Source organism: Astyanax mexicanus, chromosome 17, assembly GCF_023375975.1.
Source record: "Astyanax mexicanus isolate ESR-SI-001 chromosome 17, AstMex3_surface, whole genome shotgun sequence".
Taxonomy (NCBI): domain Eukaryota; kingdom Metazoa; phylum Chordata; class Actinopteri; order Characiformes; family Acestrorhamphidae; genus Astyanax; species Astyanax mexicanus.
Window position 1 is genome coordinate 35,448,794 of NC_064424.1, and position 27,472 is coordinate 35,476,265.

The 27,472-nt window shown below is 38.7% G+C and overlaps 1 protein-coding gene across 1 annotated transcript in view; it reads right to left on the reverse strand.

Annotated features, from left to right (window-relative positions):
* The window catches only part of lipia (lipase, member Ia), a 49,012-nt gene that overhangs the window by 21,325 nt on the left and 215 nt on the right, over positions 1-27,472 (reverse strand). The window contains exon 2 of the mRNA XM_007232141.4: positions 1,101-1,164. Coding sequence (XP_007232203.3) covers positions 1,101-1,164 — 64 coding nt within the window. The remainder of the gene's footprint in view (positions 1-1,100; positions 1,165-27,472) is intronic.

The following is a 27,472-nucleotide window of genomic DNA, read 5'->3' on the forward strand; positions in this document are numbered from 1 at the left end:
CACCAGTTATAGATATCAATAACCATACTATCCAAAATCATATTGAAGACAGACAAAATTATATGATAGAGTTTGAAAACACAGCTCATATCCTAAATGCTTATTTCTACTAGACTAGCTTGTGTCTTAGTCTTTTTTTATAAATATTTCAAATTTTTTCCCATTTTCTCCCTAATTTACACGGCTAATTACCCAACCCACTCATCCGTACTTCCTCCATCACTATTAATGCCCCAACACACCAGAAGGGTGAAGACTAGCACATGCCTCCTTCGTTACATGTGAAGTCAGCCATCGCTTCTTTTTGAACTGCTGCTGATGCAGCATTGCCGAGCAGCATCACAGCGCGCTCGGAGGAAAGCGCAGCGACTCGGTTCTAATACATCAGCTCACAGACGCAGCCTTGTTCTGATCCACATCACCGTTTGCAGTGATGTGGGGAACGAGCACCATCTACCCACCCAGAGAGAGCAAGGCCAATCGATGGCAAGCAACAAGTACAGGATTCGGACCGAAGATCTGCTAATCATAGTGGCAGCGCTTAGCCCGCAGGACCACTCTACATTCCTTAGCTTGTGTATTAGTAATAAAATAATTAGATTGAGATATCTTTAATTTGAGTTTAACTTGTATTTAGTCAGGACTGGTAACACTGGTGTGGTTTTAGGCTAAAACCGTTTTCCATTACTGTAGTCTCTCTGGTCTTCTGAGAACAGTCTGGTGAGGGGGCACTGCAGTGATCACACTCTGCCCGATCTGCGTGGTGTTTTCCCTTGCCCTGCAAAATAAGCCGTTCAGCAGAGGACAGGGTGGGGTGGTGAGTAGGAGGGGAAATTTAGTTCAGTTGGAGGAACTAAAAGGGGAATGCCAGAGATGTTATATTCTTAGCTCTTTATATAATGTATATATATTCAGTTGAATGTGAAAGTGTTGTGTATCCAATTCAAATGTCATTTGCTGCTTTTCTTAGTATATAATTTCTTTTTTTTGCTGCACATTTTAGGGACAATTTCTACCTATTTAGGAAACGCCCAAACACATATGTGTTGGCATATGTATCATAAGCATAAGGTTGTGTAAGATGTGTACTTTAATCTTACCTTCACACACTGCAGATGATACCAGCATGATGGCCAAGAGCCAGCTGTGAGGAAACCGGAGGAGCTGCGAAAACAGAGGAAAAGAGAGATTTAAACCTCCTAAGAGCTTATGGTACAGATGGCTTCACAACATCAAATATAATTTTTTTTAACCGATCAGCCATAATATTAAAAACCCCTGCTTAATATTTTGTATGTGCCTTTGTGCCATTGAAACATATTTAGCTCATCAAGGAATGGACTCCACAAGATCTTGGAAGGTTTACCATGGTATCTGGTACTTAGACTATGTGACAGCAGATCCTTTAACCCATAAGAGCCTAGACCCATTTCTGAATATTAGTACCAAATTTAAAATTTAATCAGATAATTTTAGTAAGCAGCTCATTCATGTTATTTCTTATTGTGGGAACATGACTGTAAATATTTTAAGATTAAAATCCTAATGTAACATAAATAATAAAATTTTTAGAACGTATTTTAACATTTTGTTTTAGTTATATGAAACGCAAAACATTTAATTAAAGAGTTTTAAAGCAATTAATGATTAAACCTTTTAAAACTGAAGCTCCAAATTAAAATTCTGATCAAAATAAAAAATGAAAGAAATAATAATAAAATGTTGATTAAAAAAGTGAAAAAAAATAAAATGTATTTCATAGGGTCCTAGCAGTGTTGCGCAACTTGAACCATACACATTATTTTGTATGCAAAAGGACCACTAGCACTGTTAATTTTTTATGATGTATCTACTAAAGGTAGATTATACTTAATTACTCCGATATTTAAATATATATTAAAACGATATGTTAAATTTTTTTGAGAATCTGTTTTTTTTTTTTTTTATAAAAATTGCTAGATAAATCTCACACAATAATAAAAATGTTGCATTTTTTTTCAATATCACGCAACTGAATACTGGGAACACCCTGCACGGCCTGTGGTGTTGTGGAAATCTAGAACATCACAGTCTGGTTTCTGTCAAAGTGTCTCAGATTCTTATAATCGCCCATTTTTCAACTTCAAGAACTGCCTTTTTTCTCACTGCCTAAAAATGACTGTAGAAAAAATAAAATGGATGCCATTCTTTTCCAGTGTAATGAAATGAAGCATACAGTGAATGTACAACCAGTTTGCACATTAGACAACAAAAGGTGTAGCCCCGCCTTCTTACAGTGTAGCAGAATAAGGTTTATATGGATTATATTTTCTGTAGAAACTCATAACATGTTCAGGGTGTATCATCAGTTATTAAGGAAACATGCTGAGTTAAGCAGAGCTTCAGACAGTATTTTCCTATTTGAAGTGTGTGTTACGTCACGGTAATCTATGTGGGATGTAGCCTCTGAATCTGCCCACTGTCATTTGCCCAGTCCCATTTCCACACTCAGTAGGAATAGTTGCCAACAGTATGTGTTCCAGTCAAACAACTGTCTATTTTTCTGCTTAACAGTTAATCACTGAGCTTCATTAAGGTTGCTACACTATTTTGGATAATGGAAAGACAGTTTAGAAGAGAAAAAGAAGGTGGAAATCTGGCTGTTTTGCACTAAAACATATGAAGATGGACTACACATCAGCTTGATCCAGCCACAGAGGCGTTAGACTTGAGGTAGCTTCACTTTTGAGAGATGTCCACACAGTGGAAAATCAGAGCTAACTCACATTGTGTTCAATTCCCTCAAGGATTCGATTACTCCTGAGAACCACAACCCACAAGAGGAAGTGTTTTTACTCCACTGACCACGCTGAAACCCTTCTGAAGGTCATGTGAGGAAACCTCAGATTTCTTTCAGTTTCTAGAAGGAGCTCAAGTTATAAGTATTCAGACATGCTAAACCGGTGACTAGGTGTAAAGCTTTGTTGGGTTTAAGGCTTTGTTGTGAGGATTTGATTGAAGTTACTCAAGATCTGAGTGTTGGTGAAGTCTGAATGTTGAAAGATTATCATCACCTCACCTCATCTCTAAATCCCCAACTAATCCCATTCAGAAGTATTGGATGGAGCACCATCATCCCAGAGAACACAGTTCCACTGCTCCACTGCTCAATACTGGGGACTTCATAGTTGCTGATCTGTGTATTCTGATTTCAAAAGCATTTAATTCACAATATTATGGTGTAGATATTATAATACAGCAAAGAAGACTAGTCTAAATCTAGTCTGCCAGGCCTAAACTACAATACACTGAATGAATCATGATCTTAATCATGACTAATCAAAAAATTACTGTTGTTTGGATTTTTTTTGTTAATTTGTTAAAGAAAAGACGCATTTTAAATTTTTTTATAATTTATATGGCTATTTAGCACTTATATATTTTGTTAAAAACAATCTTTTTAGCACTGTTTCAATAATAGTTTATTTACTAAGTGCGAACATGCTTGAGAGAATTAATGGAAAGAAAATGAAAAGGGGGTGGGGGGGCTACTCGAGAATTTTGGGCTGGAGTTCTGAACTGCTTAACTCAGGGGTGTCCAAACTACGGCCCGCTGGCCATTTGCGGCCCGTTTCCGTTTTTGGAGTGGCCCGCGAGGTATTTTAGAAATAGAATGAAAGTTGGCCTGCTGTTAAGCAGGTTTTTATAATGTGAGATTCAAAGTTTGAACGCTAGGAGTCAGAAACAGGCCAAAGAGTCTAAAAGCAGAAATAGTGCATATTTCTAGAGCAGAAAAACGGGGCAAAGAGTCTAAAAGCGGAGAGGGTGCGCATTTCTAGCGCAGAAAAACTGGGCAAAGAGTCTAAAAGCAGAGAGGGTGCACATTTCTAGCACAGATAAAAGGGCCAAAGAGTCTAAAAGCGGAGAGAGTGCGCATTTCTAGCGCAGAAAAACGGGGCAAAGAGTCTAAAAGCGGAGAGAGTGCGCATTTCTAGCGCAGATAAAAGGGGCCAAAGAGTCTAAAAGCGGAGAGAGTGCGCATTTCTAGCGCAGAAAAACGGGGAGAGTCTAAAAGCGGAGAGAGTGCGCATTTCTAGCACAGAAAAACGGGCCAAAGAGTCTAAAAGTTGCTGTTATTAAGGAGTTTAATATTAAGAGACAACATGAAATTAAACATCAATTTGAAAAATCTTAGTTTACACAACACTGTCAAAGATAAAGATAGTAAGTCAAGTAAAATAGTGTGTAAATGAAATAATCAGGAAAAATGTATTATTTAAAGTGGTATATTTTATAATTTGTTTTATTTCAGAGTGTGGCCCGTGACTTCAAATATATTTCTCCTTCTGGCCCCAACAAAAAAAAGTTTGGACACCCCTGGTTTAACTGAAGGAGCCTGCAGTTATATCCCCCCCTTGAGGAAAGTCAAATCAAATCAAATCAAATTTATTTGTATAGCGCTTTTTACAACAGGTGTTGGCACAAAGCAGCTTTACAGAAACATGATTACAGGACAAAGAATCAGGCAAAACATTACACATAGAAAATACAGAATACAGAACCCCCAGTGAGCGCGGAGGCAAGGAAAAACTCCCTCAGAGCTGCAGGAGGAGGAAGAAACCTTGGGAGGACCAAGACTCACATTAAAGGGGGACCATCCTACCACTGGTCAAACGGCTTTTAAATAGAAATTTAAAAAGTCTTTTATACATCCATATAGGTTTTATGTACTCAGGAGTGTAATAGCGCCACTAATGGCTTGGATGTAATCTGTAGTGGAGAGTAAGATGGTCGATGAGCAGCTGATCTGTGGTGGTGGTGGAGAAGAGCTGACTTCAGAAACTTCCATCAGTCTGGCCGGACAGGAGACGCGAGAGCCTGAGGGTCCAACATCGGTATCGGGTCAGACAGGTGGGCAGTCAGTAACTCGGAGGAAAGCAGAGAGATGGAATTAGTTTTGACTGGATTTATGCAAAACTGAGAATATTAAAACATTATCAGAGTGTGGCAAATGACTCCGGCAGAACTGAATAAAACAGCCTAACTAAAGGCAGAGAGCCAGAAGGTAACATAGACATGGAGGCACCCTGAAACACCAGCATCCACCCACTCCACCGTCCACAAACCTGAGTGACCGTGTGCAGTGGGAGAACAACAGCACCAGCATCTCAGTTTACCACAATTTCCTCTGTCCATGAACCCCTGGATCTGCAGCCTTATCTAAAGGGAAAAACATTAATTACCAAAAGCTAAACTAAACAAGTAAGTTTTCAGTCTAGACTTAAAGATTGAGACTGTGTCTGAGTCCCGAACATATTCGGGGAGATTATTCCAGAGTTGAGGCGCTTTATAAGAGAAAGCTCTTCCTCCTGCAGAGCTCCTCTGAATTTTAGGAACTACTAATAAACCAGCACCCTGAGATCTGAGTAATCGCGGTGGTTCATAACAGGAGATGAGGTCTTGTAAATACTCAGGAGCGAGTCCGTGTAGGGCTTTATACGTTAACAGGAGAATTTTATAGTCTATGCGGAATTTGACTGGAAGCCAGTGCAGTGCTGATAGTACTGGACTAATATGGTCAAATTTTCTCGTTTTAGTAAGGACCCTGGCTGCAGCATTTTGAACTAGCTGAAGTTTATTTAAGTTACTGCCGGAACATCCAGACAGTAGCGCATTACAATAATCTAGCCTTGAGGTAATAAAGGCATGTACTAATTTTTCTGCGTCATGCAGTGATAGGGCATTTCTTAGCTTGGCAATATTACGGAGGTGTAGAAAAGCTGTTCTAGTAACATTAGATATGTGTTTATCGAATGCTAGATCTGAATCTATGATAACTCCAAGGTTTTTAGCTGCTGAACCAGGGGTGGCTGAGAAGTCAGCCAGATTTAGCATTAAGTCTGATAATTTATTTCTAGCAGCTTTGGGGCCTAATAGGAGAACTTCTGTTTTATCACTATTTAATAGGAGGAAGTTGTGCGACATCCATGATTTTACATCTTCTACACAATCCCCGATTTTCTTTAATCTCACTCTGTCATCAGGTTTGGCTGATATGAAGAGCTGCGTGTCATCCGCATAACAATGAAAATTCACATTGTGTTTTCTAATAACTTTGCCCAGTGGGAGCATATATAATGTAAATAATAACGGTCCTAATATAGAGCCTTGTGGAATTCCATATCTTACCTTGGTATAACTGGAAGACATATCATTTATCCTCACAAACTGATAGCGATCGGTTAAGTACGATTTAAACCATGCTAAGGCAGTTCCGGTTACACCGACCATGTTCTCTAGTCTTTCTAAAAGGATAGTATGATCTATTGTATCAAAGGCTGCGCTCAGATCGAGAAGTACGAGTAAGGAAACACAGCCTTGGTCGGCGGCTATAAGTAGATCGTTTGTTATTCTAACTAAAGCTGTCTCAGTGCTATGATAAGGCCTAAATCCAGATTGAAATTTTTCATAGATCTGGTTTCTTTGCAGGTAAGAGCAAAGTTGTTGGGCTACAGCTTTTTCTAAAATCTTAGAAATAAAGGGTAAGTTTGAAATAGGTCTATAGTTAGACAGTACACTAGGATCAAGATTTGGTTTCTTGATCAGAGGTTTAATTACAGCTGTTTTAAAGGCTTTGGGTACATGGCCCAGGGCGAGCGATGAGTTTACTATCATTAACAGAGGTTTAATTATATCTGGCAGTACCTGTTTTAATAATTTTGTGGGAACAGCATCAAGTGTGCAGGTTGTGCTGTTTGAAGAGGAGATAATTTTCTCTAGTTCTAGCTGTGGAAGTGGGTTAAAGACTTCCAACCTAACTTCAGTAACAGAGTTTTGTTCTAGATCAGCCAGACCAGATGACAGAGAGGATGTAATATTTATCTGTTTAATTTTATCCCGAATGTTTTCAATTTTACTATTGAAGAAGTCCATAAAATCGTTGCTGGTGTAAATGGCTGGAATCTGAGGTTCAGTACCTGCCTGGTTTTTAGTTAATTTGGAAATAACACTAAAGAGAACTCTAGGATTATTTTTATTTATCTCGATCTGTGAGGCCAGATACGCTGAGCGGGCTTTATTTAGTTCTTTTCTATATTTAACAAGACTGTCTTTCCACGCAGAGTGAAACACTTCCAGTTTAGTTGATCGATATTTACGCTCTAAATTTCGTACTAACTGCTTTAAGGTACGAGTTTGATCATTGTACCACGGTGCAAGCTTTTTCTGTCTCTCTATTTTGTGTTTAAGGGGTGCTACAACATCTAAGGTAGAGCAAAAGGTATTTTCTAAACCTTCGGTTAGTTTGTCTAGTTCTACTGGGTCTACAGGAGAGTACATTAGAGTTGATAAGTCTGGAAGCTTATCTGTAAATTGTTGGGCTGTAAAAGGCGTAATTGAACGTTTTACAGAGTAGCTAGGGGATGTACGTATATTATGACTAAGATGTAATTTAAATGAAATAAGGTAATGATCTGAAATTGCGGAGGTTTGAGAACGAATATTCGGGTTATCTATGCTCACACCCAGGGTCAAAACTAAATCCAGAGTATGATTACAGTAATGAGTAGGTCCTGTTATATTTTGAATAATACCAACTGAGTCTAAAATCGATGTGAATGCCTTTTTTAATGGATCATCCAATTTTTCGAAATGAATGTTGAAGTCTCCAACTATAATCACTTTATCATTACTTACTGCTAAGTCTGTGACAAAATCACTAAATTCTTTTAAAAATTCTAAATAGGGCCCTGGTGGTCTGTAGATGTTAATTAAAGAAAATGCATTCTTTTTTGTAACTGGATTAATTATACTGGTGTAAAGAAGCTCAAAAGAAGTAAAATTTTCATAGTGTTTCTGATTGCTAACTAAGGTACTTTGGAAAAATATGCAGACCCCACCTCCTCTACCGGACAATCTCGGATTGTGTATATAATTATAGCCTGCAGGGGTGGCTTCATTTAATGCTACATATTCATTTGGCCTAATCCAGGTTTCTGTCAGACACAGAACATCGAATTTCTGATCAGTTATCATTTCATTCACCAGAACTGCTTTTGAATTTAGAGATCTAATATTAAGTAAACCAATCTTTAGGCTTGAAATGTTAGTACTACAGTCTGGATATGATTGTTTAATATAAGTTAAGTTATTTAGATTTACTGTTTTAGTTTTTTGATGTTTTTGTTTGACTCGGGGGACAGACACAGTCTGAATACATTGGTATCTAGGTAACGTCTCTTTGCAGCTCGCAGACGGTCGGTTAAGCCTCTCTGTCTGCGGCCTGGTCCCGGCTCTGGATTGTCAGCAGCTTCTAATACTACTCTGCCGACTAACTAAAAGACTATGAGCTATGCTGCATGAAAGTAAGGCAGCACCCTCCCGCGTGGGGTGGACACCATCCCTACCTAAAAGACCAGGCTTGCCCTCAAAGTGTAGCCAGTTATCTATAAAGCCCACATGATTTTCTGCACACCACTTGGACATCCAGCGGTTCAGCGAAGAAAGCCTGCTGTAAGCTTCATCACCACGCCTCATTGGGATGGGGCCAGAGCAGATTACCTCCTCGGACAGCGTCTGGGCCTGTTTAATCACCTCTTTAATATTAGCCTTAGTTATTTCAGACTGCCGCAGACGAATATCATTGGCCCCTACATGAATTACTACCCTCGAATATCTCCTATTCCCTAACCTAAGGTTGCCACTAATGTCCGGTGCTCTGGCTCCCGGTAAACAAGTAACTGTTGCCGCTGGTGCCCCTAAAGGAGTAGCTAATTTCACGTGTCGGACGATGGAGTCTCCTATCACCAGAGTACCTTTAACAGGCTCCTCAGTTGGTACTTCACTGAGCGGGGCAAACCTGTTTGACACGTGAACTGGGGGAGCGTGGTGTTTAGGTGGGCTGGCTGTGGCCTTTGCGGTAGCATTAGCCTTAGCCTTTCGACTATGCCGCCGAGACGTTACCCATTCGCCCCGCTGTGAGGGCTCTAAGGCCGGAGTCGAGGGGGTACTAACTCTCCCTGAGACACCCGGGGCTGCTAACAGTGAATCCTGCTGTCTATCCCTTATTAAACCCCGGACGTGCAGCTCTAACTTATTCACCTTATCCACCAAGGAGCTAACTATCTCACACTTAGTACAAATACCACTATTGTTACCAGTATCGGTGGATAAGGGATCTAAGCTATACATGCCACACTCTAAACAGGTGTAAACCTGAGCAGAAGCCATGGAGAAAAAAAGCACTCACCTTGTTTCAGTTGAAATTAGAAACTTACACAAACAAACTGCAGCAGCAAACAGCTAATCCAGCAAACCTGAGGAAAAAGTCTATAAAAGTAGACTGAGAGTGGATTAATAGGTGTGTAGAGCAAAGAGGAAGCAGACTAAAAGTGGATTAGTAAGTGTGAAGAGAGTAAAAGAGAAGAAAACAGAGAAAAGTGTAGAAGCTGAAGATTAAAGCAAGCTTTCAGCAGCAGAGCAGCACAGCAGCAGACCAGAGTAGTAGAGAGCAGAGCAGGGAGCAGAGCAGGGAGCAGAGCAGGGAGCAGAGCAGGGAGCAGAGCAGGGAGCAGAGCAGGGAGCAGAGCAGGGAGCAGATTCTAGTCTAGAAAGTGGTAGTAGACTGGATGAAGGGGGTTGCTTTTTGGATCGGGACATCCCTAGGTAATGTATTTTTTTTTTTATTCTTGTGAAGTGTAATGTTGTGTTCCGTTTACCTCAGAAAATGCATGATAGAGCTGGGAGTGTCGTCACACTACATCGATTTTTGACCCAACTTTCATTTGTGCAACTATTTTTGGGATCAGGAAGATTTTTGGGTTAAAAGTGAGTGGTGCATTGTGTAGTATACATGTGGTGATGAGAAGAAGCTCTTGTTCTGCAGTCATATAGTTGCAAGAAAATCAAACCTGTTTGACATTCTGGTCGCCCCTCGTGAGGATATTGCACTGTTGAAGCAGTGCCACAAGTCAAATTGCCAAGGCAGCGCTTTTCACTTTGTTGAGCATTCTCACATTCAGGGGGATCGCTAGCCTTTTTTCGCTAGCTTTGTTTTTTTTTTTTTTTTTTTACTGAAGTTTGTTTTTGATAGGCTAAAAAAAAATAATTTATTAATTAAATATAGCAGTCTCGCCTCGCTGTGCAAATAGTGTGACTTTCACAAGCGCATTCTCACCATCAAATCACACTCTTTAGGGTGTTATTGCATTTACATTAAAGCCAGTGTGCTTAACTTGTACTGTCTATGTGAGTATCAGAAAATGCTTCCACAGCTAATGTGGGAGATATTTTTGATAAAAATATGCCAGCAACAGTTTTATCTTTTCTGCTGAAAAGAAGATGTTCTCCTGTAATATAATGGTTTGTGTGTGATTAGAATCTAAATGAGTGTATTACTTCTGATATGAGACATGCACTCCTCCCGGGAACTCCTCAATTTAATTTACAGTCTATAATTTATAGTTATTTTTTAAGTCAGGACAAAGTATCTGGGTTCATAAATTGGTCATTAAATGTTTTATTGAACAGAACGTGGTAACATTCACAGTGAGGGTGGAAAAAGTATGTGAACCTTTGGATTTAATAACTGGTTGACTCTCCTTTGGCAGCAAAAACCTCAACCAAACGTTTCCTGTAGTTACAGATCAGACCTGCAGAACAGTCAGGAGGAATTTTGGACTATTTCTCTTCACAAAACTGTTTTAGTTTAGCAATAATCTTGGGATATCTGGTGTGAATTGATCGCTCTCTTGAAGTCATGATGCCACAGCATCTCAACTGGGTTGAGGTCAGGACTCTCCAGAAGGTGTATTTTCTTCTGTTGAAACCATTCAGTTGTTGATTTACTTCTATGTTTTGGGTCATTGTCCTGTTGCATCATCCATCCTCTGTTGGTCTTAAGTTTTCCTGCAAAATGTCTTGGTAAAGTTAGAAATGTTTTTTTTTTCCGTTGATGACGGAAATCTGTCCAGACCCTGAGGCAGCAAAGCAGCCCCAAACCCTGATGCCCCTCCACCATGTTTCACAGTTTGGATGAGGTTTTGATGATGGTGTGCTATGCCTTTTTTCTCCACACATAGCGTTGTGTGTTCCTTCCAAACAACTCAATTTTGGTTTCATCTGCCGCAGTATATTAAGCCAGTACTGCTGTGGAACATCCAGGTGCTCTTTTGCAAACTTCAAACATGCAGCAATGTTTTTTTTGGCCAGCAGTGGCTTCCTCCGTGGTGTCCTCCCATGAACTCCATTTTGTTTAATGTTTTCCTTAGATAATGTTAGTTTTGTCAACAAAAATGTTTGCATGTGCAAGAGATGTCTGTAAGTCTTCAGCTGAGACTCTAGGATTCTTCCTCACCACATTGATTATTCTGCGCTGTGCTCTTGCAGTCATCTTTACAGGTCGACCATGCTTAGCGAGAGCAGCAACAGTGCTGAACTTTCTCCATTTGTAGATCATCTGTCTTACCGTGGACACACGAACATCAAAGCTTTTAGAGATACTTTTGTAATCCTTTTCAGCTTCATGTAAGTCAACAATTCTTCAACATAGGTCTTGAGAGTGTGTTTTTATAGGGCAGGGCAGCTGTAACCAACACATCCAATCTCATCACGTCCTGGCTCCAATTAGCTCCTAGAAAAGTCGTTAGCCTAGGGAATTCCCTCACTGGGAATGTTAACGTGTTGCGTTCAATAAAACCATGCAAACATATAATTTTTTGTGTGATATAAGTTTAATCAGACTGTGTTTGTCTATTTTTGTGACTTTTGTGACACATTTAATGACCAGTTTATGCAGAAATCCAAGTAATCCCAAAGGGTTCACATACATTTTCTTGCAACTGTATAGATGGACGTACAGTGTGAGCAGTCAGGTTGCATCAGAGCATTAGAGCAAACATCTAAACCCTGAATTTAGTCATACAGTCTGAGCTGGAGCTAAATAAAAACGATTGAAAATATCTTACAGTGTATGCCCAGCTTTAAACATTCTTACAATATTTTACAATATTTTAAAACATAAAAAAAAATTGTTAGACAAGTCATTTTGAGTTAATCACTACTGGTTTATAAGCGTTTACCGGTGATGAATGGCAGGTGTCTCACTTCTAATTTCCCATGTTAGCACAACATTGTATTCTACAGTATTTTGCAATCCCAAACATGTCAGCAGGTAGAGTTTGGATGGTACTGGGTGAATGACTCATGATTTAATAAGACACCAATAGATGGAAGTGATAAGAAACTGTATTATACTACTGCTTTTACTACTGCTGGTGTGCTGGGCAGCCACCTCTGGCTTAGTGAAACTCTCCCAAATTTCTGAGTAAAAAATGTGACTTATAAATCATTTCAGTTAAAACTGTGTCTATGCAGATACCCACAGAGCCCTGGAGGCATCCGGCCACTTTTTAATATGTACCGTATTTTCTTGTCCACTTTTGGGTTAGGTTCTATTGTTTAGTGTGTGAGAGAGAGAACGGTGGTGATACTGCAGGCTAACAGGACGCCTACAGTAGTTTCCATTTCTGTCATAAACCCACCATCAAGAAGCTGGCACATACACACAGTCATAGTGAAACCTCTGTTTTCATCTGGTTAAATGTGTTTGAATGAGAGTCGTGGGAGGCTGCAACAGAGACGCCAAACCAGTTTCTCAGGACCGAGCCGCACCGGCCCAAAGCTATTTACTTCATGCTTTGTTTCCTGTGCCAACATCCCCCTAAACATTAAAAAGGAGTGCTCTTATTCTGAACAATGGAAGGTTGCTTCATCCAAACACCCTCCACTATACAGCGCTGTGAAAATGTATTTGCCCCTGACAGATACTTACATTTTTCAGATGATCAAAAAACTCTAATACGAGATAAAGGTAACCTGAGTAAATATATAAAGCAGTTTGTAAATGATGGTTTCATTTTTTAAGAGAAAAAAAGCAATCCAAACCAATCTGTCCCTACGTGAAAACGTAATTGTTCCCACATGAAATAACTGTGAATAATCACATTTTGTGCAAATCTAAGTTCTTTTTTACTACTAACCACAAGCAGGCCTGATTACTGCCAGACCTGTAGAATGAAGAATACTTAACACTTAAATAGAACCTGTCTGACAACATGAAGCACTAAAATAAAGAAAAAGCAAAACATTATACCACAATCTGAAGAGTCACTGACATCTATCAGTCTGGAAAAGTTTAAAAAAGTCATTTCTAAGGCTTTGGGCTTCCAGCAGGGAGCTATTATTCACAAATGGAGATGAAACACTGGATGGAACACTGGTAAACCTTCCCAGGAGTCACCATCCTACCAGAATTACTCCAAGAGGGCATGGCCAACTCATCCATGAGCTCATAAAATAACCTAGAACACTTCTGAAAAAATTCAGACCTCATCTGCCTCAGTGTTAATAATTCAATAATAAGAGACTGGGCGAAAAATGGAAGAGAGTTACAAGGCAAAAACCACTGCGTGACAAAAGTTTAACTTTTTGGAAGGTGTGTGTTAGGGGTGTGTTTAAAAAAGCAATTCTTCTATTTAAATCGAACTTTATTTGAGTGACCCAAATTGACCTTTAGAAATAGCCCAATTTACATACAGTTTTAACAACTCGCGTTTTATCTCGCGAGCACCGCCCTCTGGCTGGAGATATGCTGATGCATAGGATTCGTCCCTGTGGGAAGTTTCTGTAGTGTTTTTTTCTGTATATCCACTCACTGCTGCCTGTGTTTATTAAACTAGTACATTTAACACTGTTTTAAGCTGTTTTCCAGTGTTGTTTTCGCCTGTACTTTATTTAAAGTAAGACCTGACTGGATGAATCCACCGTTAGCTTAGCGGGTTAGCCATTTCACCGGTTAAGCTAATCCCCCTTTAGCCGGGTTTACTAGCCTTACACGTGGCCACCACGCTAAACTACCCCCCGCCTGTGCTCTATAGCAGTATCAGGCGGTCACTCAGTGTAACAGGTTTAACTGTTAGATAGAATGACAGTAGATTTACCTGTAACTTAGAGAACATGATCATAATTTCACTGTTTACATATTAAATCACTCATTCATATTATTTTGTCCCCAGGGATGAACATGATTACCGGCCAAGGAAGAGGATCTTATAACAGAGGGAGCTGAACTCCGCTCAGACTAGCTGTTTTTTTCTTTGAATTTATTAAAGTTTTCTCTCTTTACATTATTCATTTAGCTTGTTGTGTTTTTATTGTCTTTGCTTATTATACTATCACATCTGAACTAGTGGGTCTGGGTAAATTTCACACTTTTATTCCCAAATAAGAAATTTATAAAGCATGTTATGTTTTGTTTTATGTAACTAAAATATCAGTATATATGTTCATACAGCGTTGTTGTAAACAATGGCTTCCAAAGCCTCATTAATATGTTCTGGAAGCATGTAATATTTTACCCACACATAACCATTTGAGTAAAGTGCCCATTCTAAACCTGTACAGAGATGTGAAGCATTTAATGATATTAAAAGAAAAATTTAACTGTTGCTAATATTTGAATAATGGAAGTGTAAGTGTTCTTCGTATAATTACAACATTTCATATTTAAACTACAGGTGTCAATCGATTAAAAAATTTAATCCGATTAATCACAACAAAATTCTGTGATTAACTGCGATTAATCGCATTTGTTTTTCTTCAGATGTAAATGATTATGGTGGATTTAAATGTACATAAAAGAATAATTGTAAGAAATGTAAAATGCAATTATATGTATATTAGTGGTGTCAATTAAAATAATAGTATATACTTGTAAGTTTGAGGGGAGATAAAATCAACGCAGGGTGCTGGAGAATAGATAATTAATTGGACTGTAAAATTGGTTGTGAGGATTTCTGAATTCAAACTCTAACCGGGTCTGAGCTGGAAGTCTGAGCTGGAGTGTTACTGCTAGACACCGTATGAGAGCGCCGTTCAGTCGTTCAGCCTTAATTAACTTGCAAAAAAAAAATAGTAACACGTTACTGATTACAAATTAACAGCGTGCGTTAACGCTCTAATGTTGACACCCCTAATTTAAACTACAATTTTTATTGAAATTGAAATTTACCTAAAATAATCGATTTTGAATCAAATCTGGACCTTGTGAATTGAAATCTAATTAAACTGGGAAATCAGTGCAAACCCACCCCTAGTGTGTGTCCCATTACATCTGGTGTAAAAGTAAAACATTATTTTAGAAAAAGAACATCATACTTAAAGTCAAACATGGTGGTGGTAGTGTGATGGCCTAGGGTTGCTTTCCTGCTTCAAGACCTAGACAACTTGTTGTAATTGATGGAACCATGAATTCTGAAATAGAATGACCGGCCATCAGTTTGTGAGCTCAACCTCAGATGTACTGGGTTCTGCAGTTTTGGTGTTTTATTTCTAGTGCTGACACTGTCAGTGTGAAACTTGGGGCCTAAACACTAGCTTAAAACATATAACTTCTACCTCAGTTTAATAAAAGTTGGAAACTTCTTCTTTTAGCCATAACTCCAACAACTAACAGTGTAATCAGAAAAAGTGAACTCTGAATGTTGAGCAGTAAAGAACACTATTTTTTTAAAAACATCTGGGATGAATATAAATACACTTACCAGGAACGTACTAATTATACCAGTACACTTCCTCTTGCACATAAAATTATAGTATATTCGTCACATTCTGATGAAGTTAACTCTGCATCAGCTAACTGTGACTATATTATGTTTAACTGCTAACAGTTAAGTTGCCTTGAGTTATTTCTGAAATATATTTTTATTATTTATTTTATTTATTTAAGTTTCAGGCTATTAGGAAGAGTTTCCAGCCAGAGTTGCCAGGTTCACGGGTTTCCCCCCAAATATAGTCTAAGGTAGGCCTGTCACGATAACATATTGATAACATTAAACATTTTTGATGGCGATATATAGTCCCAGAAATTATTGCAATAATTTATATTATTGTCATTTTAAGATAATTTAATGCCAAGCACATGATAATGATAATAAAACAGCATAACAAAGCAATTATATACTTTCAAAGAGAACAAATATGTAATTAATCCTAGTTTGGGAAATATATAATTTTTTTCTTCACCTACTGCAGCCCACATTATGTGCATGAAGTCACAGTTATTAAAGCATTAATCAATACATTACTGGCTAAAATACTGTTTACTGTTATATATGTAATAAACATGCAGTGGTGTGAAAAAGTATTTGTATGTATTCCAAAAGGGCATGGACAACTCATCCAGGAGGCCACGAAACAACCCAGAACAACATTTAAAGAACTGCAGGTCTCACTTCCCTCAGTTAAAAGCAGTGTTAATGATTCAATAATAAAAAGAGACTGGGTGAAATTGTCTCCATGGTAGAGTTCCAAAACAAAAAACACTGATGACCAAAAAGAACACAAAGGCCCATCTCACATTTACCAAAACATATCTTGATGATCCCCAGAACTCTGGGTAAATATTTTTGGACTGACACGAGCAAAGTGGAACTTTTTGGAAGGTGTGTGTCCCGTTACATCTGGCATACAAACATGGGGGTGGTAGTGTAATGGTCTGGGGCTGCTTTGCTGCTTCAGGACCTAGACAACATATTGTACTTGATGGAAGCAGGAATTCTGCTGTTTATCAGAAAATGCTAAAGGGGAATGTCCGGCCATCTGTTCATGACCTCAAGTACAGGTGTACTTGGGTTTGGGTTCTGCAGCAGGACAATGATCTGAAGCAGACCAACAAGTCACCCTTTGAATGGTTTAAAAAAATTAAATGAAGGTTTTGGAGTGGCCTAGTCAAAGTCTGTTTAAGATGCTGTGGATGATCTTAATCAGGTAGTTTATGCTCGAATAGTTTGTTTTTTCTTTAATAATATAAAATGATCATTTATGATAACATGCTTGTTATATTTACTCAGGTTATCTTTGTCTGATATTAAAGTTTGTTTGATAATAAGAAAAATATCAGTATAACAAAAGCTGACTAAAATTTCCCTAAAAAAATCAATTTTGAATCGAATCAGGAACTTGTGAATCAGAATTGAATCGAACTAGGAAATCAGTGCCGATACCAACCCTTAGTCATAATTGTGATAAGCCTAGTCGCAGGTGAAAATTCTGACCAGTTTTTACAATTTACCACAACAGCAATACTAATGATACAACTTTTGTTAACAAAATGCACCAATTACTGTTAGAAGTACTATGAAATAACTATGTTAGAAGGAAAAACATGACAAAGCACCTCCCCTTTCAAGTCTAACCTCCTATTAATACCCTGCACTTCTCTTTCGTGTCATCTCATGTTTTCGCAACCTTCCGATATCTTATCTCCTCCCTTTACTCTGCTATCTCTTCTTCCTGACTCTACTTATAGGAGAGGGGGACACACTTTCTATGACAAGCTGAAGATCCTGAACTCCAGCTCCTAAGTTCTCCAAGTTCTCTACCCTCTCATCTTTCTCTCCATGAATAGCATATTTCCAATTAGTAAAATAATATTTTGAGATCAGTTTTAAAAGTACTACACAAATAGTTCTTTTGACGTTTATAGCCTGTAAACCTGTTAACTACCATACTCTTACACTATAAGGTGCACTTAAAAATCTTTAATTTTCCCTAAAATCGTCAGTGCACCAAATAATCTAGTGCACCTTATGTATGAATTTTACCAGTCAGGTTGTAAGGAGAAGTAAAGCCACTCTGCTGAAGTACAGCATTATACAGGAGTTTCAGTTAGTTCTTCAGCACCAAGGCAAAAACAGTATTAGCATTAGCTGCTAATTGGGCTAAGCGCTAGCTGTCCCTGAGGATGGGCCTGTGGACCACTGCCCAACCTGTAGTCCACAGCCCACAGGTTGAGAAACCTTGACGAAGAGGACACCTCTCCAATTTTTTAGAGAGAGAGAGAGAGAGAAAGAGAGAGAGAGAGAGAGAGAGAGAGAGAGAGAGAGAGAGAGAGAGAGAGAGCAATTGTCATTTCAATGTTTGGATTCGCTATAGCCATATCACAGGATGTGCAATATCAATTATTTATTTATTTATTTTATTTTTTTTACTTTTTTTGGCTGTCTGATTAACCCAAAACAAAATCCAAATACAAAATTCTGCTCTAATCTCATTTTAAGTGAAATAACTACTTTAATATTAATAAGTAAAATAAATAATCTGGCAGTGTTAATAATCATAATAGTTTACTGACTTCTATCTGGTGTAAATTCCAGTACTTTTGTATCCCAATTGAACTCGCAGAACAACAAAATATCGCAAAGTCAGTTTCTTTTCAATCATCCTACTGCTGGTCAATCAACCATCAACTATCAGACTCTCAAATCTCACCCGTCACTGGTTGCAAGACAAGCCCAAAGCTTGTTTCAACCACCCTCATGTTTAATAGTTGTAGAGGTTTTCTATTCAAAGATTTTATTTTTTCTCCAAACATATCTTTTCTGACTGCAGACAGAAGGTTCTGTTTCAATTTAATTAATCAGTCCACAGAATTTGTTTCCAAACTGCTTAATCAGGCTTGTTTAGATATTTCTTGTAAATCTTCTGACACTTGATGTTGTGGTGATGACACATTCAAAAAATAATGCAAATACTTTAAGTCCTGATTGTACACTTTTGTTAAAAACAATGTCTCAACAGTATTGGTTATGGGTCAGCCCTTGTGACATCATCACAACTTCCTTATGTGGTTTCCGACACTGCATGATTCACAGTGATCTATAATTACGGACATAATTCAGGGTTGAAGATGATACTATTTTTAGTTTCACTCTTTTTTTGTGTGATGATGTAGGCATACAGACAGTACTAGAGATATACAGGTATACAGGTATGGGTGGGTATGGATTATTAATGTAACTAAATATAACTAAATTATTTGAAAAATTGGTCTGTATCAGTTTTACTTGTGTTTTAAAATATACTTGAAATGCAGACTCATCCTCCTGATTCATGTGTGCTTTTTTGCATCTGGATACTTTCTGAATACTCTCCTGTGTTCTGCTCATCTATATCTGATGGTCCCAGAACATCCTACAGCCAGAGCTGACTCACTTATTGATCTACAAGGGTTACAGATCAGCAGAATCAAGGAGAGAAAGTAAAGTATTGGCTGCTATTAGCTGTTCAGTGTTAGAATGGATGAGGATCGATGGAAATGGATGGGTGTGGGTCTATATTTATAGAAATGAATTAGTACACACAGTACAGGCCAAATGTTTGGACACACCTTCTCTTTTTCAATGAGTTTTCTTTATTTTCATGACTATTTACACTGTAGAGTCTCACTGAAGGAATCAGAACTATGAATGAACACATGGAGTTTTATGTACTTAACAAAAAAAAAAAAAAAAAAAAATATATATATATATATACACTGCTCAAAAAAATAAAGGGAACACTCAAATAACACAATATAACTCCAAGTAAATCAAACTTCTGTGAAATTAAACTGTCCACTTAGGAAGCAACACTGATTGACAATCAATTTCACCTGCTGTTGTGCAAATGGAATAGACAACAGGTGGAAATTATTGGCAATTAGCAAGACACACTCAATAAAGGAGTGGTTCTGCAGGTGGGGACCACAGACCACTTCTCAGAACCTATGCTGTCTGGCTGATGTTTTGGTCAGTTTTGAATGTTGGTGGTTCTTTCACACTCGTGGTAGCATGAGACGGACTCTACAACCCACACAAGTGGCTCAGGTAGTGCAGCTCATCCAGGATGGCACATCAATGCGAGCTGTGGCAAGAAGGTTTGCTGTGTCTGTCAGCGTAGTGTCTAGAGGCTGGAGGCGCTACCAGGAGACAGGCCAGTACACCAGGAGACGTGGAGGAGGCCGTAGGAGGGCAACAACCGAGCAGCAGGACCGCTACCTCCGCCTTTGTGCAAGAAGGAACAGGAGGAGCACTGCCAGAGCCCTGCAAAATGACCTCCAGCAGGCCACAAATGTGCATGTGTCTGCACAAACGGTTAGAAACCGACTCCATGAGGATGGTATGAGGGCCCGACGTCCACAGATGGGGGTTGTGCTCACAGCCCAACACCGTGCAGGACGCTTGGCATTTGCCGGAGAACACCAGGATTGGCAAATTCGCCACTGGCGCCTTGTGCTCTTCACAGATGAAAGCAGGTTCATACTGAGCACATGACAGACGTGACAGAGTCTGGAGACGCCGTGGAGAGCGGTCTGCTGCCTGCAACATCCTTCAGCATGACCGGTTTGGCAGTGGGTCAGTAATGGTGTGGGCTGGCATTTCTTTGGAGGGCCGCACAGCCCTCCATGTGCTCACCAGAGGTAGCCTGACTGCCATTAGGTACCGAGAAGAGATCCTCAGACCCCTTGTGAGACCATATGCTGGTGTGGTTGGCCCTGGGTTCCTCCTAATGCAGGACAATGCTAGACCTCATGTGGCTGGAGTGTGTCAGCAGTTCCTGCAAGATGAAGGCATTGAAGCTATGGACTGGCCCGCCCGTTCCCCAGACCTGAATCCGATTGAGCACATCTGGGACATCATGTCTCGCTCCATCCACCAACGTCACGTTGCACCACAGACTGTCCAGGAGTTGGCGGATGCTTTATTCCAGGTCTGGGAGGAGATCCCTCAGGAGACCATCCGCCACCTCATCAGGAGCATGCCCAGGCGTTGTAGGGAGGTCATACAGGCACGTGGAGGCCACACACAATACTGAGCCTCATTTTGACTTGTTTTAAGGACATTACATTAAAGTTGGATCAGCCTGTAGTGTGTTTTTTCACTTTAATTTTGTGTGTGGCTCCAAATCCAGGCCTCCATTGGTTAATAAATTTTATTTCCATTGATGATTTTTGTGTGATTTTGTTGTCAGCACATTCAACTTTGTACAGAACAAAGTATTCAATGAGAATATTTCATTCATTCAGATCTAGGATGTGTTATTTGAGTGTTCCCTTTATTTTTTTGAGCAGTGTATATTCTAGTTTCTTCAAAATAGCCACAATTTGCTCTGATTACTGCTTTGCACACTCTTGGCATCACTCTCTCAATGAGCTTCAAGAGGTAGAATCACCTGAAATGGTTTTCAAACTGTCTTGAAGGAGTTCCCAGAGGTGTTTAGCACTGGTTTGCCTTCACTCTGTGCTCCAGCTCACCCCAAACCATCTCGACTGGGTTCAAGTCCGGTGACTGTGGAGGCCAGGTAATGTTTTGTTAAGTACATAAAACTCCACATGTGTTCATTCATAGTTTTGATGTCTTCAGTGAGAATCTACAATGTAAATAGTCATGAAAATCAAGAAAACGCATTGAATGAGATGGTGTGTCCAAACTTTTGGCCTGTACTGTATTTAGGTGGGATTGGGCAAGAACAGATGGGTATGGAGAGGTATGGATCATGGTGAATAGGAATTAGTATGTGCATGAATGTGAACAGGTGAATGAAAGGCAACAGATGGTTCTGGGTCAGAATGGAAAGGAATGAATTGGTATGGGTGGCAATAGTAACATAATACAGGAAATTAAAAATCCTGCAAAGAATGACTGGGGTTACGCATACAGCTCAGCCATGCTATATTATTATTCACCCAACAAACAACCACAACCATCTGATACTGGCCGGACAAGGATCCAGAAGTACAACATAACATGATGTTCATGGCCCACTGCCCACTGCAACTGCCAGGTACTCAGAGAAAATAAACTATTACTGTGACAAGATACTCTAAAAACAAACAGAAAACTCACTTTCTTTAACCATATCAAAAAACAACCAGCCTCAGCACAGTATGACTACACAATTATTTACACTGTAGGGTTCTGTGAGCAGAACACAGCAAAAGCTACAATCTGATACTGGCTCAAGAACCCAGAAGATGTTCATGTTCCATTGCTTCAACTGCCAGGTACTCAGACCTACAGAGTAAAGCTTAGATCAGGCCTAAAATCTGCCTTATGCTTAAATTCTGCCTGAGCCCGACCTGCTCCATAAACTTAAGTCATTATGAGCCCAAGCCTAAATTAAACCTGCCATTTTTTGAGTAAGTAGAGCGATAAAACTGAGCTTTTAAAATCATTTCCCAAACATCTGTTTAGAATGACGTTATTTAACATTGCGAGACTAAAGAAGACCTATTATTTAATAAAAACATTTATTAAGAACAGATCTCTGAAAGATTGCAATCAATGCGAACAATGATCCACAGCCTAAACATCAGTTAATTAGGCTACAAGAATAATGTCTGAATTATTTTCCTCTATTTTAATATAATTTAACATGGCTTAAGTATAGAAAATAATTCCTAAACAAACACATTTTTTATAATGAGCTTATAGTCTATGTGCAAAAACACAAAAAAACAGTAAAAAGGCTATGCACTGCACTGCAAGTCAAGTGCGTAATACGGAAGTGGAGTGTGCAATGCGCGCTTGTGCAACTGTTTGTAAAACGCAGTTACATTTGTCACTTTGCTATATTGTGATTTTCATGACATAGCTTTGTATAAAATAAAAGTAACATTATAAACAGATGCCTACGTCACAGACTATATTCTTGAGCCCAACAGGCCCAGGAAAGTGGTGGTAAATCTTGGTTTGGGCAGATAATCTAAGCTCTAATACAAAGAAAGGTATAAGGCAAATTACTACAGCCAAAAAAAAAAAAAAAAACAAACAAAAAAAAAAACTCACTTAGCACCCACAACCAGCCCATTCCCTTCATCCATATTCTAAACTCCCAACATGCTGTAAGCTTTTCACAGGGGTTATCAGGTATCACGACACCTTTGGAAGGCTCAACAGTGATGTCTGGCATCCCAGACCCACCCCAGGATGCGTAAGAAAGGGAAAAGATGGGAATGGACATTGTTGGATGGGAATGTCTTGGTATGGAAATAATGAGTTAGTATGGGTGGGGCAGGATGGAATTAAATGTGTAATGATGGGACTAGATGGGTAAAGGTATCTGTAGATAGTAGAGGTGTGACGAGACACTAATACCACGAGACGAGACACGATATTGGGGTCACGATAACGAGATGAGACGAGATTTAAAAATTAAATTAAAAAAAATATATATATTTTTTTTGGACAAAATCATATGCCGCAAACTTAACAGACTGGTTTCTCTCACACATTGATTCTATAAGGAATAGAAATAAGAATAAAAAATAAATATACAACTTTATAGTGCAAAAAATAAGTGCAAACCACAACCAGTCATATTAAGCCTATGGTTTGTGTTTTTTTTCTCCTAAATCTCTTGTAATTTTACTATGCTTGACTATGCTTGAAGTGCAAACATAGACAAAACATGTTTTTAAATACAGTACAGAGCTAAGGGATTAGTACAGCTGTCTATGAAACAGTCACGTGTAGGATTTATTTACAGTACTTGCATATGGTTTGTGTCTTGTTGGTCACTCTGTTACCGTTTATTGTTTTCACTGGAGCCAAAATGCAGCCAGATATACAACTATACAAAAGAAGCAGAAGCATCTTCTATATCAGGGGTATTTAATTATATTAAATAATTAAGTGCTATATCCTGTAAGGTTGTTTGAACTGAATGATGTAAAAATATAGAAGAAGAAGAAGAAGAAGAAGAAGAAGAAGAAGAAGAAGAAATTCCTCTCTGAACAGATTTTGTTTACATTTATCCCGTCTCTCTGTCGCGCTCGGCGTGACTAGTTTCCGCCCGTTCTCGGGCTCCCTATCTCTTTATAAAGGCGTTTTTTCATGGCCGCGGTACTGCGACCCTGACAACACGGGTTAGATCCCGCGTGAGGAGCGGTGTGTTTATTTATTTTTATTTATTTTGTTATTATTTTTTCCTTACCGCGTCTGTACAGATCTGATTGACTGAAGAGAGCGTTTGGTGATCTTACCCCACACGTGATTGGTCTGTGAGTTTACTGCACCGCACAATTAAATCCATCTCAGAAGTTTATCGGTTTGGGTCCGCATTGGACAACGTTTGGGTCCGGACCGCGGTCCGCCCATTAGTGACCTCTGTTCTATACAAATGCCCGAATTTTCCTCTTCTGCAGAGAGCTGCTCTCACACTCGCTGCTACTGGGTTGCCAGATCCCTCTTAAAAAGTCCACATTAAACTGTTTTTTTTTTTCTCCCGCGAGACAGGTTTAAGCTTGACGAGAAATATCGTCACATTTAATCTCGCGAGATCTCGTGGCACGATATCTCGTCACACCCCTAGTAGATAGCTATGATTGTGTGTTAATGGGCATAGATGTGTATAGATTGGTACTGATGGGAATACATAGGGTGTGAGGGTAGAGATGGGACCGATCCAATGCAGTATCGGTATCGGGGCCGATATTGACGAAATTTAATGTATCGGATATCGGGTGATCGAGGCCGATCCACTTACTGATCCGTATTCCAGTCCACAGCTTGAGCTGGACAACAAACCCGCCATAACAATAACACAACAAAAAAACATCACTAATCTGGATTCCAGTTCCACAGTTTACCCTGAACCCCGCAGCAGCTTCAGTCTGCGGCTGACTAAGTAACTTTAGCTGTTTGTCTACAACAATTATCAGCTGTCCAGAGTTTTCTCACTTTAAAAATGCCAAACAGCAGAACGGCTACATGTAATATTTGTAAAGTCAGCATCCAAAGGGGTGAACAGATTAACACCAGCAGTCTGTTAGCCTAGCTAGCACTCAACTGACAGCTGCTGCACTCCGGTGTTGTAAAGGTATTAACTACAGACTGGAGTAAACTATAGTCATAATCTACATATCCTATAAAAAAACACAGGATCTACAAACACTAAACAGCATGAACACACCCATCTGTTATTAAAAAAACAGTGATTAATTTAGTTCAGAAATACAGTTAGCATCACCAGTTAGCCGTTTAGCCATCTCCATTAACACCTGCAGTCTGTTAGCCTAGCTAGCACTCAACTGACAGCTGCATTCTGGTGTTGTAAAGGTATTAAACTACAGACTGGAGTAAACTATAGTCATAATCCACATATCCTATAAAAAAACACAGGATCTACAAACACTAACCAGCATAAACACACCCATTTGTTATTATAAAAACAGTGATTAATTTAGTTCAGAATTACAGTTAGCATCACCAGTTAGCAGTTAGCATTTCAGCTAATCCACTATGCTAAGTGTCAAAATAAAAGTATCCTGAGCAACCAGTGCAAAAAATTAGTCTAGTGCCCTGTATTTAATAATTAACATTTTTAATATTTAACTTAAAAAAAATATTTAATACAAATTAAAATATTTATTTTAAATAAAGCTATTGTAAGTTTGTATATAAAGTGTGTCAAATAAATGTCTGTTTCAGCCTCATTATGCAACCTTAGTCACAGTACTAATAATAAACTAAAAGAGCCCTTTTATTGGTATTTGTATTGGTATCGGCAGTTTTATATCAAAATCGGATCCGAGCTTAAAAAAAGTGGATCTTCCCATCACTATGTGAGGGTGGGGTAGCTGCATGGATGAAAATTGGACTGATGTATAATGTAGACTTTAAAAAAATGGTGTCTTGACATTTAGCACTATGCTAATTTGGTGGCGTGTAAACATTAATTGCTTGTTGTCAACATTAACCATGTTTTGGTCAAAATATCACGTTAAATAAATTTGCTAAATGTTTAGTCCATCATACACTCAAACAATCTCTATACAATTTTTTCAGTAAAGTTTAGAACTTTTGTGCTAAAATCACAGAGTCCCTGATTTGTTTGTGCTGTAATGAAGGAATGAATCTCACACAGCAGGATTAGCAGGATGTGTGTCATGCTTGTCTAATAGGAGCAAATGTGTCAAAAGTATTCACATGCATTCCTCAGGTAGAATATTATATAATAGATTAATACATGCTAGAGTTTAAAACAAGATGAAAAGAAATAAGAATAATGAAGCTATGTTTAAAATGTAAAGAGTAGAAAGTTTAGATTATTGTGTGAAAATGTAAGGAGTAAAGGTGAGTAATTGTTAGCAAAATAATTACTTCAGTAAAGTATAGATCAGCAAAATTTCCACTTAAGTAAAGTAACAGGATTTTTTTTACTTATTTGCATGACACCTTTTAACGGGAGCGAAAACATATTTATAGCAGATAATCTTCAGTTTGTCCCTAAAAATATCCAGATTTACTGTAAAACCCTACTTTGTTTTCTCACACACAAGAAAAACAGTAAATCTGGACCCTTTTTTGCTGGACTGCCTGGCTGGCAATCTCTCTTTCTGACTGGCTTACTGACTGACTGACTGACCGAGCTACTGATAGACAGACTGAACAACTCACTAACTTGTTGAAACGTGCATGCACAAGAACCGTGCTTCCCACCAAACTTCAGTGAGCAGAGGTAACAATATACTGTAATTAGTTTGGCTAATGTTGTGTTGTTTTCTGTTTTTATTGGAAACATTATTGTAAAAGCTGTGTGAAAAAAAAAGGCTGACCAATTAAAATGTATAAAACAGGTGGAATCAGGTTCTAGCTGCTGACTGTTTACAATGAAAACCTGCAGCCACCCCAGGACTAAGATTTGACATATGTGGTCTACAGCTTAAGGCTCTGAGAGAAAGGCTTGAGTCCTTTACCTGGCAGAAAGGCAGAATCACACATACATACATACATACATGCATACATGCATACATACATATATAGGCTACAGCACCTTTTTTAACAAATAGTGCATCCATATTGTGTTATTTCATTGAGCATTCTATGCAGCCAGTGATACTCCAGCAAAACTAGACTTAACTGTTTCTTGTTTTCTCCAAATAAACAAGAATCTAATTGTAGAATCTTATCTAGAAGTAAAACATCCAGAATTCCCAGGAAAAGTAAACTTTGTCAAAGGGATCCAACACACCATGTAAAAATATCACACCCATCTTCCACATTCCTCTTTCTGAGTTTAACATCAGATACTTTAAATATATAGACCTGAATAGTTAAAACTTTAAAAATAGAAATGGATTTTTCCCAACAGTGAATTTCATCACCTAATCACCTTCAAAACACCTGAAAAAAAAAAGATTTTTAAAACGTCTAATCTATGAATTACACTATAACATATTTTATGTTTAATAAAATGCCATGTAAAATTAATTCAGATATACACAATTTCACATTCAAATACTACAAATACAAATAAAATGGCAGTTTTCAAGCTCCATACTTACATACATTCCCATAGAGCATGTTTTTTGTCTGTTTGGTTAGACATAACTTTAATTTGGGCTTAAATTATCTGGCTAACTTCAGAAATCCCTTTACAATCAGAACACACCTATTGAAACCAGCTGTGTGTACTATTATTCAAATCTACTGCCACACACACACACACACTCAAACACGCACACACGTAAACACACCTCCAGGCCAAGCCAAAGTCCTCATGAAGCCAACCTGGGACAAAACACAGAAACACACACACACACACACACACACACACACACACACACACACACACACACACACACACACACACACACACACACACTTCAGTGTTT